This window comes from Leishmania braziliensis, chromosome 17 (genome assembly GCF_000002845.2).
Source record: "Leishmania braziliensis MHOM/BR/75/M2904 complete genome, chromosome 17".
NCBI lineage: Eukaryota > Euglenozoa > Kinetoplastea > Trypanosomatida > Trypanosomatidae > Leishmania > Leishmania braziliensis.
In genome coordinates, this window is record NC_009309.2 from 459,188 (window position 1) to 473,978 (window position 14,791).

Genomic DNA, 14,791 nt, shown 5'->3' on the forward strand with positions numbered 1-14,791 from the left:
AGGCGTGCGGGCTATGGTTAGGGCGGGGTGCCACTGCCGCCACAGACTCATGGCAGCGCCCGACCTGTGGCGGCACATGCGAGCAGGCCACCCAGAGACGCGCCCTGCGGCGTCGATGGCAACGGAGGGTCGGGGCAGTGAGCCACCCAGGCAACGGCGTTGCCCTGGAGCAGGTCCCGAGATGTGCAAATGCGAGCACCGTGCGCACGCGCTGTTAAGCACGGCTGGCATGGCGTATCACATCCGAGCAGTGCATCCAGCGGTGAGGAGGGCGTGGATGATGGAGCGGAGAGGTGCGAGGAGATGCACCTCAATCGACGCCAGAGCGCATGTGCGCGACGCATGCGGCATCGCCTACAGCCGAGCGGGTGGGCTGATGTGGTACAGATGCCGGAGGCGTGACGAGAACAACCCGAATGGGGACACCATCAAGTCCTCCAGGCTCCAATGTGGAGACCCACCAGACCACATAACGGGACGCCGCCACTTGAGGTGTGACGGGGGGCGAAGCCTGGCATGCAGGGCACAGGGTCTCCAAGGGCCCTGGCGTGCAGCTGCTCCACTTCCTCCTGGAGCTCATCCGGCATGCGCCTAGCCCCCCCTCCTCCCCTGTTGCCCGCAGAGCTGACGCCACGGCTTCCGCCCTCGAACCGAACTGTGGGCGCGGCCCGCTCGGATCGAGGCGTGCCGCCCATCCAGGTCCGTGTGGCGCCGATCGTGCAGCATGCATCCGAGGAAGGGCGAGAAAGGGCGGGAAGAGCCGGCCAGGCGCATGGCTCGATTCAGCGGCGGGACGGCTCGTGCTAAACGACCAGGGTTTAGCCGTGGCGCGACGGAGGTGCAGGTGGGCTGTAGTTGTATGCGCGTACTCGTTGACCTGCTCGTGGTCGAATCACACATCGAAAGAGAAAAGGCCCTCTCTTATGTTGCTTGAGAAGTTGCAACTCTTCCGTTTTCCATCTGCACTCTGCCTGCACTCTTGTGAGCACAATGCTCTGTTCCTAGTCGCCTGCGGTGTTGAACCTCTCTGCATGGAATTTCTGTCCTCGCCTCGAGCAGCAGTTTCCCTCTCTTCCGGTTATCTTAAACTTGCTCCCCTGTGATGCGACAAGCGATTCTCTTACTCATTCTCTTCTGTCTCCTGCCTGCTCCCTTGAACCACACCATATTTATCTGTGCGTTGTGCGCGCCGTGACAGGCGTGGGTAACACGTCCGTAAAACTTACCTCCCCCCCCCACAAGGAAGGAGTAAAGACCCACACACTCTCTCTATACCACCCTCTACGCTCACGCATGGGTGATGTGCGCCTTAAGCAAGGAAACGCTCTATCCTTCTCAGCCTCTCTTTCTCGTTGTTTCTCTTCCCCCCTCCCTCTCTGGACTTGTGTTTCTCCGCGTTCTTCGCTTGGGCTTTCGCCTGATTTGGATCCCCCCCTTTTCCCATCGCCGTTGGGTCTGTTGCCTCTTCCTCTTCGTGGTGTTGTTGTTTCTCTTTCACTATTTCTTGTTGGCTTGTCTTTGGATCTTCTTGATTATCTGGTGTCTTTCACAGACGCCACTGCCTCTTCCCACCCCCTCTCCCCCACTCTAGCTGTCAATCGGTAGGCCCCTTCTGCGTTTCTCTTTCTCGCACGCGGTTTCCCTGTGCTCTTCTGGCTCTACTCACACACTCCTGCTCCCCCCTCTCTCTCGCTCTTTTAGCAGCACACTCACCCGATACACAAGACAAGGCCACGTATACGCCATTCATGAAAGTGCCTTTTGTTTTCATTTTGGTAGTGAAACTCCTCACTTCTTTCTCTTCTACGCTCTCTCTCCCCCTCCCTCACCCCCCGTCTGTCTGTTCATAGCACCCCATCTCACGTGCCCTTTGCTTGCTTCTCTGATTCCGCTTTGCTTCTTCTGGCATCGCTTCTCTGCACCTCTTCCATTGATTCTCGATTTAGTGTGTTTCTCTTCTCCTCTCCCTCCCTTTCCCTTCCACCTCTTCTCCTCGCTGATCCCGTGCGCGTGCCTGTGTGCGTGTCTCTTCCGCGTCGCTCCTTACTGCACCCCTCCGCCGTCTCCAGCCCCCCCCCCCTCTTTCTCCTTTACTGGAAGTTGTGCTCTCTTTACTTTTCACTCCCGCCGCTACGACGCGGGTGCCAACACCACCGCACCGTCTCTCCGCTGTCATTTCCACACGCCTTCCCGTCACCGGAACAGAGAAGACGACAATCGCTTGTTGACGTGCGCGTCTTGTGTGGGTATTTCCGTCCTTTATCTTTCAGCTTTTCCTCTCTTTTTGTGCGTTCTTCATGTTGCCGACGATCCCGAAGCGTGGCCGTGCACCAAAGCCTTTCGACGCGGGGCCTTCGATCCCTACGCCTGGTCGCCCAGACCGTGAAACTGGTGAGGCAGGTGGCAGAGCCCTCTCAGTCGAGTTGGCATCTCCACTCGGGGCCACAGGGGTATTTGCTAGTAAGTCCTCACATGGGCGAGGTCATCTGCTGCACCTGGGCACATTTTCCAGCATCGGCTTTGGTGGCGCCGTTACCACCCAGGACCATCCCGCTCCTACAAGTGCCGGTGAGGCGGTTCGTGTGGGCCGCGACGGAGGCCAGCCGCAGTGCAGCCTTCGCCCCACAGTCATGGACAAGTTGGCTACTGGACCGACTGCCGCTGGTGTGCTACCTCTTCCCAATGAGGCCACTTCTCTGCAAGCAGCGGATTTGGTGACAGGCACGCCGATGATCAGCAGCGTCCCCACATCTAACCAGTCCACCCCCGTCGCTGACACCCGGTCTGTTCAGCTTCTTCAGCAACTGCAGCAGCTGCTTCAGAGCGGCGTACCGACAGCAATGCTGCAGCAATGGGTGTCCGGGCAGCTTCTCCAAGCCACAGCGCCCGCCGCTCCTACGCGACCTGCTGCTGCTGTTGTCGTCGTCTCCCCGCCATCTGCGGGACGGCTCTCCCCCACTGCCCTCTCAGCTGCAGCGCTGGGGCAGCCGTTAAGTCCAGGTGTCCCTAGCGGCAGTCGTCCACCGCGCCGGCCCGCGTCGGCCGTGTCCTTTTCTCTTTTCACCAACCAACTCTCTCACACGCAGCAGCAGCGGCAGCAGCTCTCACCACAGCATGGCACTCCTCTGGACAGTGCCAATGTCGCTGTCCAACCATCTTCCGCCGCACCTACTGTTGGATCCCTGTGCACCGCAAACAGCGGTAGTGTCCCCAGTGCGCTTACGTCAGCCGTTGATGGCGGCGAGGTTACGCTCGCGCCAGCGATGTGCAGCGCCACGTCGGTGGCAGCTGTGGTGTTGTCGGAGCCAGAGATAGGAGCGCCGCTGTCTGGGGCCTCGCTGCCGTGTTCAGCAGGTTCAGCGATGCTGCCACCACTGGAGAGCGTCCCCAGCTCCGCCGATGACCCGCTCGCCAGCGGTGCTGGCAACGACGTCGACCTGGCGGCGGCTCACCACCGTGGCGCAGGTGGCAGCTTACTGAAAGCCTCGCATCCGCACCTGCAGCACTCCCAGTGGCGTTCGTTTCGCAACCAGAGCAGCAGCGGCGTCCGCAGCTCTTCCGCCACCTCACTCGGCGGGAAGAGGCCCGCGACGGTGTCTGGCATGGGTGCCAACATCTCCGCTCCCACCATAATTCTTCACTCAAAGTCTCCGAGTCCTGCAGGCACCCCGCGGCATTGCCGCATTGCTTCTGCACTGCACTCGGCCACGAAAGCAGCGATTCATGCGACAACGTCTCAGCTTGTAGCACAGAATCAGCAGAAGAACATCTCGCTGCTGCTCGGGGAACGCTTCTCGCGTCACCCCGAAAATTTTGTCAGGCGCGTGACCACTCGACTGCCTGTCGTCGACAGTGGCTCGCCTGGAACGCCAGCGCTGTCTGAGGCGACTTCGGGAGCGGCCTTATCGGCGAGAAGGTCACACCCTGGGAGCGACTCCAACACAGACGACGACATCTGCAGCCTCTCCACTGCGACCACCGCGCTCGAGCGTCTCAACGGGTCGGCTGGGTTGTTGGTCGCGCCACAGACGCGGTCCCCATCTGTGGCAAGCGTTCCGCTCAGGGTGGCGGAAAGGAGTGTTATGGCAGCGGTGGAGTTTCCGAGTCGTTGTCTTCCCTTGATATCTGTGGCCACAGAGGCTTCTGGCGGTAGTCCGACAAGCAAATTCTTCACCAGCTGCTCACCGCGTTCCATTACGTCACCCGCCCTGTTGACTGCGGCCACGGAGCACCCAGGAAACGGCAGCTCTGAGGGGTCGTTTCTCCAAGACCATCATAGCGTAAGCGATGATCGCGGCGCTTTGTCCATCGCGCCTTGTGACGGCAATGACGTCGCTACTTCTGCCCAGGCGCTGTTCTCTGCATCTGTGGAGTCTGCGCCAGCCCACCAGCGCAGCAACAATATTCCTCCAGAGAAGCCTACAGATGGCGAGGCAGGGGGCCCGCTTAAGCTGTCTCTGCACCAGCGTCGGCTGAGCAGCAGCCTGTCTGGCCTGATGTCTGGGCGCACGCCGACGGTGGCCATAGAGGCGGCGGCAGAGGCTGCTTCTGGCGATGCCGCAGAGCGGGTAGCAGCTGCGGAGGTGCCAGACGTCGTCTTCCTCATCGAGATTGACACGGAGGCGACGAGCGCGTCCTGTACCCCCGCCCGAGAAGCGACGCCGCACAACACCTCGTCCCTATTCAGCGGCGGCGACTCGGGGCATTTGGCCCATTCGTGGGGCGGCACTGCTACCCATGCCGGCGAACGTCCCCAACACCCTCATCGCGGCTCCATCTCGACCCTGCCTGCAGTGAGCGCCTCCGCAACTTCGCTCGCGTGGGTGCAGCCATCACCGAACTCGAGCTCGCCCGCGGCTGCCTTGGCGACGTCGCTCTCGCAGTTTGCGCCGTCGCCATCCGCGGCGGCTCGATGCACACACCAGGCATCTGTGACGCCGTGGCAGACAACCAGCTTCGTCTCCACCACCAGCAGCCACCTGGGCTGTGGTGGCGCGACCGGAGGGCACGGCCCCTCTGTTGCCTTCAACGTCACCCACCGTGATTCTCTTTCCTTGCATGACGAAATACCGAGCCTCGGCAGCGGCCCCACCGCTGGCGTGTCGTCACTCGGTGAGGGCATGAACGGCAATCGCCGGGGTCGCTCGTCCGTGCTTCATCTGAGCCGCTCGTCTATGAACGGTGGTGTGGACCCCATGGAGGGCGTTATGGCAAGCTTCATCCTGGACGACATCAACGGTGCGACGCGCCGCTCAGGCCCGCGTTTTTTGCGCTCTTTCTGCCGTCACACACCTGTGCGAGCCATGGAAAGCGTGGCGCACGCGGCACTGGAGGGACTTGGAGTGCCGTTCATTGAAGGCATCGACCACGCCTCAGTCCCCACAAACGTCTTGGCGGTGATGAACGCATACGGGTTCACGGACAGACGCGCCTTCTACGTGGCGATTTGCCTCAACGTGTTTCTGCGTTACGAGTTCGTGCAGCGCTTTGGTTGGAATGTGCAGAAGCTGAAGAAGTTCCTCGAGGTGGCCGCGACGTACTTCCGCGACGGCAACCCGTTTCATAACCCAGTGCACGCCGTCGACGTCGTCATGGCGGCTCACCAGTGGCTCAGTGAGGGGAGCACCGGCGCTGCACTTTCAGATGACGAGGCAATGACGTTTTTACTCACCGCCATGGTACAACAGATTGCTCACACCGGCGCCGACAACCGCCTGCTTGGGCAACTGAAGCACCCGTACGCGATGCTGTGCAGCTACGCATCGCCGCAGCAGGGCGCCACTGTCGCGCTGGTGATGGCACTACTGAGCCGACCGGAGCTGCACTTTTTTCCCGATCCCTGCCTCGCCACAGCTCACACTACTGGCACTGGTGGCGTTGCCGACCCGGCCGTTGTGCAGGAGTGGACCAACAGCCGCGAGTTGCAGATGTATGACATGCTCGCTGACCTCATCATGGCGACGGACGAGCGCAACCACGCGACACTGAGGCACAACATCATGCGTATGGGGGAGGAGAACGCGCGGCTGCACGGCTGCATGTGTGCCTCCACCCACGCCGACCGCTCCTACTCTATCCTCTCGCGCAGCCTGTTTCGTTCTACCTCGCAGGCTGACGTCACGACGCAGCTGCAGTACCCGTCTCCGCAGGGGAACTTCTGTCTTAACTGCTGCGCCTACATTACTGATGCGCACGTGCCTGACCTGCTAAAGGCGGTGCTGCACTTCATCGACTTTGCGTACCTGTTTCGCCCCTACCAGGTGTACTTGTGTGGCAGCATCGCCTACATGGCGGAGCTGTACCGGCAGAGCGAGCGAGAGTACGCACTTCTACAACGCTTGCAGGAGCAGCAGCTGCTAAGAGCCTTGACGAGAAGGGCAAGTGGTGAGAGCCTTGGCGAGACAGTGCCGCAACAGCCGTCTGGCGCCCAAAGCCCCGGCGCTCCCTTCTCCGCTCCGACGACAGACGCGTACACGCCGGCAGTGACGTTTGCCACGGCACTTCTGGCAGAGCAACAACCTTGGCGACAAGGCGTTGCTCAAGCCTCCACCATGACCTCGTTGCAGCGCAGCAGTGACGAGGTCACGGTAGCTGCCGACACCCCGCCGCCATCGTGCCGTGCAACGGTGGTGACGCTGCCGAGCGAGATGACAGCGAGTCACCACGCTGTGAGTCCGTCGCCGCTGACACTGCAGGTGACGAGGGCGCCACCGGATGAGGGCGCTGCCGCCTCGAATACACTTGACAGGGCGACACGCGCGCAGCCCCTCAAGGGGCTCGGCCGCGATATTGTGCTCATTAGTATGGAGGACTTGTGTCTGCCCTTCCTCGAGCAGCTAGCCCCGTACATGCCGGAGGCGTGGGTGGCGGCCAGTTACCAGAACCATCAGCGGCTGATGAAGTCTCTGCCAACCCCAGAGAAATTTGATGAGGTGGTTAATCGATTTCTTGATTTTGGCGTGGCCACAGAGGCGGAGCTCCTCGAGGAGGATACCGAAAAAGAGGGTGAGATCGAGGATGAGGAGGCCGACTCACTCGCTGCGATGTGCCCTTTCACGCTACCGTGGCGCCTGCTGCGTCCGGTGCGCCCCATTGCAGCAGAGTGGACGGCAGACAAGGATGGGGTGATGCGACGCGTGGTGAGGGAGATTATGAGAGGTCCCACGCAACTGCTGAAAGAAAGCGACGATATCTGAGGCATGGAGTAAGAGGAGGGGATCGCTGGGATGTGAAGGGGGGGGGGTCATTGACTGGCTGTCATCCCCGAGCAGTGTGAGGTCACCCCTCGACCTCCTTCTGAGCTGGATGCCGGCCCACGCATCTCCTCACGGACACGAATGCATATGTACTCACAGCCAGAAGGCCAGATGCATACCTTCTGAGATGGATGTACTCTAATGGGTCCGAGGAACAGGCGCGTGAGCCTGTTTAACCCCGCTTTCACCCCTTTTTTCCGTGTTTTAGCGCTCTTCTCATTATGTATCTAATGCGTGCATGCATGCATGTATGCGCTGTGACACTCCTCTTTCCCCTCGCCCTTCTCCATCTTTTGCCCTCCACGACTGCCAGCCCAGTCAAGGTGCGCTTCCACAGTACGTATGTGCTCGTGTTCTCGTATTCTCTTTGTATTCTCTACTTTATTTGTTGTCTTCGTTTCTGTTAGGAGCGCTGCGTCTTCAGCTTCTCTGTCTTGAGTGTCATGTGCTGTTTCACCACCACCTCTCTCTCTCTCCTCCCTCCTCCTCCCTCCTCTTCTTTCGCTTTTCCCTCTTTGTTTCCAGCTTGGTGTTGCATCGTTCTGTTTCTTGCATGTGCATGTGCATGGGCATGTGCACTGCTTGAGTCGCGTTGTGGAGTGTCTCTTTTCTTTCTTCCCCCCTTTTCTCTGCCTTCTCTTTCGCCATCTCTCGACGTGCGTGTGTGTGTGTGTGTGTGTATGCGTCGATGCGTGCGTTGTATAGGGTCGCATCACTACACCAGGTGTCGTCCTTCCGCTCGCACGCTTCACAAGGCCGTCATTTGTCGCTTAGCAGCAGCAACAGCAGCTGCTGTCGCTGGTGCTCCTCCTCCACCGCCTCCGCCGTGCCCTGACCCCCTCCCCCCCTCCAACCATGCCACCACACGACATCGTACTTTCTCTCTTCTTCAGCTCCCTCTCACTATTTGTTCTTGCGGCTGCTCTTCGCTGGATCGATGGATGTTCGGATCGCGCGGCGTTGGCGGCGTGTTCGCGTTCACCTCTCTTTCTTTGATTGGTGTGGATGTTTCGCGTCGCCTCGATCAGAGCGTTGTCCCCTTTTTGTTTATATTTTGCCTTGTGGTTTATCTGAAGGGAGTCTTTAGGAGCAACAGGGTGGTGGTGGTGGTGGGTGTGGGGCTGTCGGATGAAGTGGCGTTGACGCTGTGCGCTGATTCTCTCCCTCCTTCTCCCTTCTTGTTTCTCCTCTCTCTTCCTCTCCCGATACATACACTGCGAAGGAGAGAGAGAGGTGCGTACAGCAGGAGGAGGGGGCAGGGAGGGAGGGAGGACGTTGTGCTCCTGGGCAACGTGTATGTAAACAACGAGTACCCGGTCCAGTTTGCACCTACGCGCGTACTTCCTCCTCTCATTTTGTCTCTGTACTGTCGCTTTTCTCGCTTTTGTTGGGCAGCTGAAGGTGGCGCCGCTTTTTTTTTCGGTGTGGCGGCACACCTCGTGTCTCTCTTGCCCATTGTCTGTTTTACTTTATTCTCCTCACTTTCCTTCTCTCCATGTCCTCCTTGCACGAGATTCAAAGCAAAGCAGGTAAGAAAGCAGCACATGCGCAGCCGTGCCAAAAGGCATCGAAGCTCTGCCTCGGGGGGAGGGGGGGGGGGCGAGGGAGGACGGTGTATGCGCGGGTTGATGCGAACTGAGTGTTTCTTCAACGCACCCCGTTTGGGACATGTCGTCTCTGGTCAGCCCTCCCGGTCGATGATACATGAAATTTCTTGCATTGTTGAAGGCTCTACCCACGTGAACGTTCGCTAGCCTTCACCCCTCCCCCTCTCCTACCGCGCGCGCATGATCAGTGCGAAGAAGAAAAGGCGAAGAGCACGACGCCACTATAGCCTCCGCGTTTGTCTCTATCATAACGACTCGGGTCTCATCCCACATTGTACTCTTTTTTTATCTCTTTAGACTACTCGCCCCAACTTCCTCCCTCCTCCCTACTCTCGCTCTTCGTCTTTCTCACCTTGCTGTGGCTGACAGGCACTCCACAGCTGCTTCACCACAGGGGTGGGGGTGGTGCGTGCGTGTGCGTGCGTGTGTGCGTGCCGACCACGGCACAGGCCTTTACCGCTCGCGTACATAAAAGCACAGACGGACTTCACGCACAAATTTGTAAGCATTCCACCCTCGGCACACGCCGTTGCGCGTTGCCACGCTTGTTTCGCCGCTTTCTTGAGCTCTTTGTCCCTCTTGTTTATGCGCTCTCCTTGTGGAAGACGTTGTGCGACATAGCAAGCACACCGTTGGCGAAGGAGAGAGGGGGTGGGGGAAGCGAAGCCCACGAGCTGTTATGCATAGGCGACTGCGTCTCTCTCTCTGTCTCTCTCTCTCTGCGTGTCTGTGCGCTGGTGTAGGTGCTCCCCAGGTCTGTGTGCGTGCTTAAAGTGCGGTGTTCCCGCGCATGTGTGGAGCTCATCTTACCTCATACCACTTTTTTCCTGTTGTACTGTCAGACTATCTCTGCATGTGTCTCTGCATCGTGTTTCGTTGTTCTTGTGTCTTCCTCTCTCCCCCGCTTATCTCCCATCTACTTGTCCTGCTCTCCCCTTTTCTCTTTCCGCATCGTTCTGGCCACCTCCCCTGTGCTCAGTAGGCCTTTTCTTCTCTGTCCCTCACCTGATTCGTCGCTCAGCGCAGGTATCACCTGTCATCTGCCTCTCCTGCGCAGGCGTAGCGACCGTGGATGAATAGGCGCATCACTTCACGTTCACAACGTCGTCATCGCCGCCATCGCTGTCGCCCATGGCCGTCTCTCACGCTTTGCTTTCGTGGGTTCATACAACGATGACCACAGTTGCAAGCACCTCCTTACCTTCCATAGCTGGCACCACCGCGACCTACTGCTCTACTGCGCAGTTCTACATGCTTGCCGTCGGCGGTCACGAAGCTGCCGGCAGCCTCCTCGGAGGCGTTCATGACATCAGTGTCAGCCGGACCTCCCTCTTCGGCCGCAATTGCCGACGATGCCGGTGCCGCGGCCCTGATCTTATGTCTTTGTGCAGCAGCTGAGCCCAGAAAGACGCTGCGGCTACTGTGGTGCCACACGACACCGATGCTTCTTACCTCTGGTGAGCTGATGACGCTCGAGCAGCCAGCGTTACTGGCGGCGCCATCCCTGCCCCCTGCGAAGGCAACTGCGGCAGCATCGGCCGCTCGGCTCCACAGAACCAACGCTGTGCCTCCTGCGAGTTTCTTCCACACTTCACCTCCGTCTATATCACCACCACCTGTGTTACAGCAGCAAGCACAGTAGCGTGAGCTGAGGCAGCGGCGACGTCTCCGGCGCAGCGGTGTGCTATGCATTGAGCAGATGCAGAAGCGGTGCCGCACCGCCACGACACTCACGCAGCGCCTCGTGGTGCCGCATCACTCACCACGTGGATGTCGCTCAGGTCCACCGTTGATGCTGGGACTGCCCTCGTCTGTCGTGTTGCTGTCCCTGGGCACGGGTGAGTTGCGCTGGTCCAAGCGGGAGAGGGCTCCTGCGGCTCCCGGCACTAGCGGAACTGGACTGCTCGAAGGCGTTGGTAGTGGACTGGAAGAGGGAAACCACAGCATTGCCCTTGGAGCCCGCGTAAGTCTCGGCGAAACGAGTGAGCCCAGCAGAGACGACCACGACGGAGGCACGGGCGCTGACGATCGTGCGTTGCTTCACGTTTCTCAACCTCACCTAACTCTCTGGCTCCGTCTTCCGCCTCTGCGGTTGCTGACGCTGCCCGGCCGTCAGTGGTGGACGCCGGTAGAAGAGTACTGGCTGACTCAACTGACGAGCCGATCTACCACCTCTGCAACTCGTCTCTCACCCACTTACGATCCTCGGGCACTCGGTGCCCTCCCTAAGCGCCTCGAACGCAGTGTTCCGACGTTGGCTCCTCTCACTTGGCGGAGGCGCCCTTTAGTAGGCCCCCCATTCTCCCTATCGTCGGGTGCGCTCTGCCTTCTCGGCAACGGGAGGTGGTCCTACTGCCGCCGCCACTGCGTCGCCTGCTGGGGGACCAGCTGGCCTCTCACATTTTCACAGCTACGACGGCGGCGTGTCGAGTTTGCCGCCGTCCCAGCGGCATTCCTTCTTGGGAGCGCACGTCTCTCTCGTGTCGCTTCCCCCGACAGCCGGAGTCGCGGCAGTGTGCCATTGCTGAGCGGTGCACAGCCACGCACCTCTCCAACAATGCCCCACAGACAGTAACAACATCTGCCTCTGTTCACCGTTCTCTGCACCACGTCAGGGCTTTCTTCACCGTCGAGCATTGCAGATGCGGCTGTTGGCATGTCCGTAGGTGTCGGAGGCGACTCTTCTGCACGACCGCTCGCTTACTTCCTGCCTCGCAGGCCACCTCACAGCCACTCTTGCCGTGCCGGTTGCCACCTGTTGTACCCCTCGGGGTGGCACTCAGGCTCCCCACGCCAGTACGCAGCGAGGGCCCAGTGAGGCACACTCGAGCCACGCTGATACTCTGCCCATCGTATGGGTGTGACAAACGGGCTCACTTACGCAGGCCACTCCAACACAGCGCCACCCAGGCACTGACCGCTGACATCCGCAGCGATACATTGCTCTGACCTCTCTATATCGTAGGTGCTTGACCCTTCCATCATCTGAGGTGGTTCGGCGTTGGCAAGGATAGGGGAGCAGCATGCCCTCTTCACACAGTGGAGTACTGTACCCTGGATGACAGGGTGTGAGGTGTGCTCCCCTTCATCGTGGAATTATGGGAAAGAATGATGTGTGCACTTCCTGTGTGCACACATCATTCTTTGCAGTTTAGTGCGTTCTCGTGTGTCTCTGTCTGGTTGTCTGTGTAACTTGCTGTTATAATGTCTCCCTGTGTGGAATCCTTCCTCATACACGCACGATTCTTCATCGATCCCCTTCCGCATCTCCACTCCCTTTTCTCCCCCTTTTTCCTTTTTCTGGCGTTGGGCCTCGCTCATGCGGATGTCACACCCCCTCTCGATTGTTTTCACCCCTCTCACACACCCGCTGTCCCCCTTACCACTGTGCGCTCCAAGGGGCCCTGTAGTCTACACTACGGAAGAACGAAAAGGAACACAACAGGGCGATAGCCTCAAGCACACGCAGGGGTAAGCAAGTAACGTGCAAACAAATCGCTGCGCGATCCATACATCAGGTCTGCCTTCTCTTCTTCTCCCTCCCTCGTTTCCGCCTTCTTCCATGGTCACCATGCAGCCGCCGCCGAAGCCGCTGTGCGACCTCGACGACACCTGGGAGGATGTCCTGACCGCCTTCCAGGACTGCCTGAAGGGGGAGTCGACTTGGAGCTGTCGCTGCCTTGCCGGTGTGGACAAGGAGGTCATCCTGTCCGCCCCAGAGATTATGGACCCCAAAACGGACTCGGGGTTTGGCTCCGAGACGATCTACTCCCTCTCTCACCTTCTGAAGACGCAAGAGGTGCCCTCGGCGGCGACCGTGTCTACGGAGGCGGCGCTGCTTGATGTAATGGACTACATCCATGTCAAAGAGCTGACGTACCTGAAGGGGTACTCGCTCATCCAGAGCTACCTAGACTTCCCCTACTTCCTGCGCATGGATCTGCTCAAGGTGCAGAACGGTACTCTATACGCTTACTGCCGCGGTGTGCTGCGCTCCCTCGACTGCGTGCTGCGCGCCGTCTTCTCCACGACGAACCGCAGCGAAGAGGAGTTCATGCTGGTGCCTCCGGAGCTGGACCGTCAGCCCGACTGCAGCGTGGACGAGATTTTGGCGGAGCTGGAGGCAGCCGCGGCAAAGTCTTCGAGCCCCGCTGTGGCTTCCCGGTTGCGCTTCCGCAAGCACTTTCTCGCGGCCCTCTCGCTGCTGCTGGAGTCGAAGAAGAGGTCGGATATTGAGGCAGCGTGCGACATCTGCCAGGAAGCCCTTGATCTGCTGAAGAGCGACCAGTACACCCGTTCCAGCGAGCCGGCACCGGAGACGAAGCTGTTGCGCGGGAAGGAGATCGCCTTCTGGGTCAGCGTCATCACGCCGACCAAAGCATTGCCCGCGACGTCCTTTGCTGATGCCATGTCTGCCTACAAGTGCCTGCTGCAGCAGCTGATGTCGTTCAAGACGCTTGTGAACATCGAGTCACTTGCCTGCATTGCGGACTTTATCGAGAACTTTGGTGCACTGCAGCCGCTCCTGCCGGTGCGCTCACTGTGCGCCATCGTTCTGTTCAGCCGTGACCCTAACGAGTCGTTCCTTCACGGCGCCCCGCTGCACCGCCGCATGCTGGAGACACTGGCGAAGAGGTACGGCGCCCCACTTTATCAAAGGATATTTGAGGCCGATGAGGCCATGATCGACGGCGTCGTTGAGTATCGTGTGAAGTGCACGATGAACCGCCTGAAAGTGACGCCGGAGCAGCGGATGTTCCTGCGCCAGCAGACGGTCGACTCAGTGCGGCGCTGGACCACGGAGGTGTGCAAGCTGTACCTGGTCTTCCTGGAGACGATGCTGTGCAACCGCGGGCTGGCGCACCGGCGCATGATCAACACGATGGCGGATTTCATCCGCTTCCAGGAGATGTCGTACACGACCGACCTCTCCGTCTTCCTCGCCAACCTGCCTGGCGTGGCGAAAGAGCTGGAGGCGGAGTGCATCCGGTGCAGCACGGTGCTGACTCTCTTCTCAAACGACTATGTACTGCGCGCGATGGAAATCATTATGAGCTTCGAGGTGGAGCTCGACTTGCTGACGCAGGGAGAGCTCGTGCCGGCCATGTGGTACATCAACTTCGCGCAGAGGGCCCAGAAGGAGAACCTGACGACTCTGTGCCTGCAAAGCACGCATTTCATTCCCGCGACGCTCATCAATAAGCGCACTCACATTCCGATCCACAACCTCGCCCTCACCACACGGACGACTGGGCAGATGGACCTCGCCCACGACGGTGTGCTCGACGCGCGCTGCTCCCTCTCTGATGCCACCTATCTTTCCGCCTGTCTTATGGAGAGAAAGAACCTCATCGACCTCATCAGCGCACCGAAGGGGTCCCTTATCAGCGTCGAGAACGCCTTCAACCACCGCCTACTCCTCTGCTACGGCCAGCTGCGCAATCCGCCACTGCGCTCGTATGAGCGGTGCATGAGCGCGAGGCCGTCGCTCGACGACGTGCGCCAGATCCCAATGTACGCTAAAAAGGCGGCTGAGGTGGCCAGCAACGCAGCCGAGAAGCTGAAGGCCCTTATGTCGAGCAGCGCCATCGACGACGTGCGCAAGGCCGCTATTCGGCGCAATGCGGAGGGGCTGGAGAAGACAGCGCACGTGGTGGCAGCCTCGCTCCGAGCCTTCTCTGCGGTTTGCGAGAATAGTGAGGAGCTGAAGGATTACTGCGCCACGGTGGAGCGGCCTGGCCTTCCAAGCGCGCTGACCTTCACGTTCCGCCGGAGGAAGGAGATCTCCACTGTGTAGCGGCAAGGTGGACCGTGTTCGGGTAAGGGCCTGAGCGCCGTGAGTGCGTGGGTGTGCGTGTGTCAGAGGCTCTCCCCCCGCTTCCATACGCTCCCCTCATCTCTTTCTCTCTCCCTGTGCGAAGGGAGGGG

General features: G+C 59.8%; 2 protein-coding genes across 2 annotated transcripts; both read left to right on the forward strand.

Annotated features, from left to right (window-relative positions):
* Nucleotides 1-2,297: 2,297 nt before the first annotated feature.
* LBRM_17_1080 (conserved hypothetical protein) lies at nt 2,298-7,196 on the forward strand (the record flags this gene model as incomplete). Its single annotated transcript, XM_001563825.1, has 1 exon — nt 2,298-7,196. One exon carries the CDS (start codon nt 2,298-2,300, stop codon nt 7,194-7,196), a length of 4,899 nt encoding a protein of 1,632 aa, XP_001563875.1.
* Nucleotides 7,197-12,425: 5,229 nt separating this feature from the next.
* LBRM_17_1090 (conserved hypothetical protein) lies at nt 12,426-14,660 on the forward strand (the record flags this gene model as incomplete). Its single annotated transcript, XM_001563826.2, has 1 exon — nt 12,426-14,660. One exon carries the CDS (start codon nt 12,426-12,428, stop codon nt 14,658-14,660), a length of 2,235 nt encoding a protein of 744 aa, XP_001563876.1.
* Nucleotides 14,661-14,791: the final 131 nt, after the last annotated feature.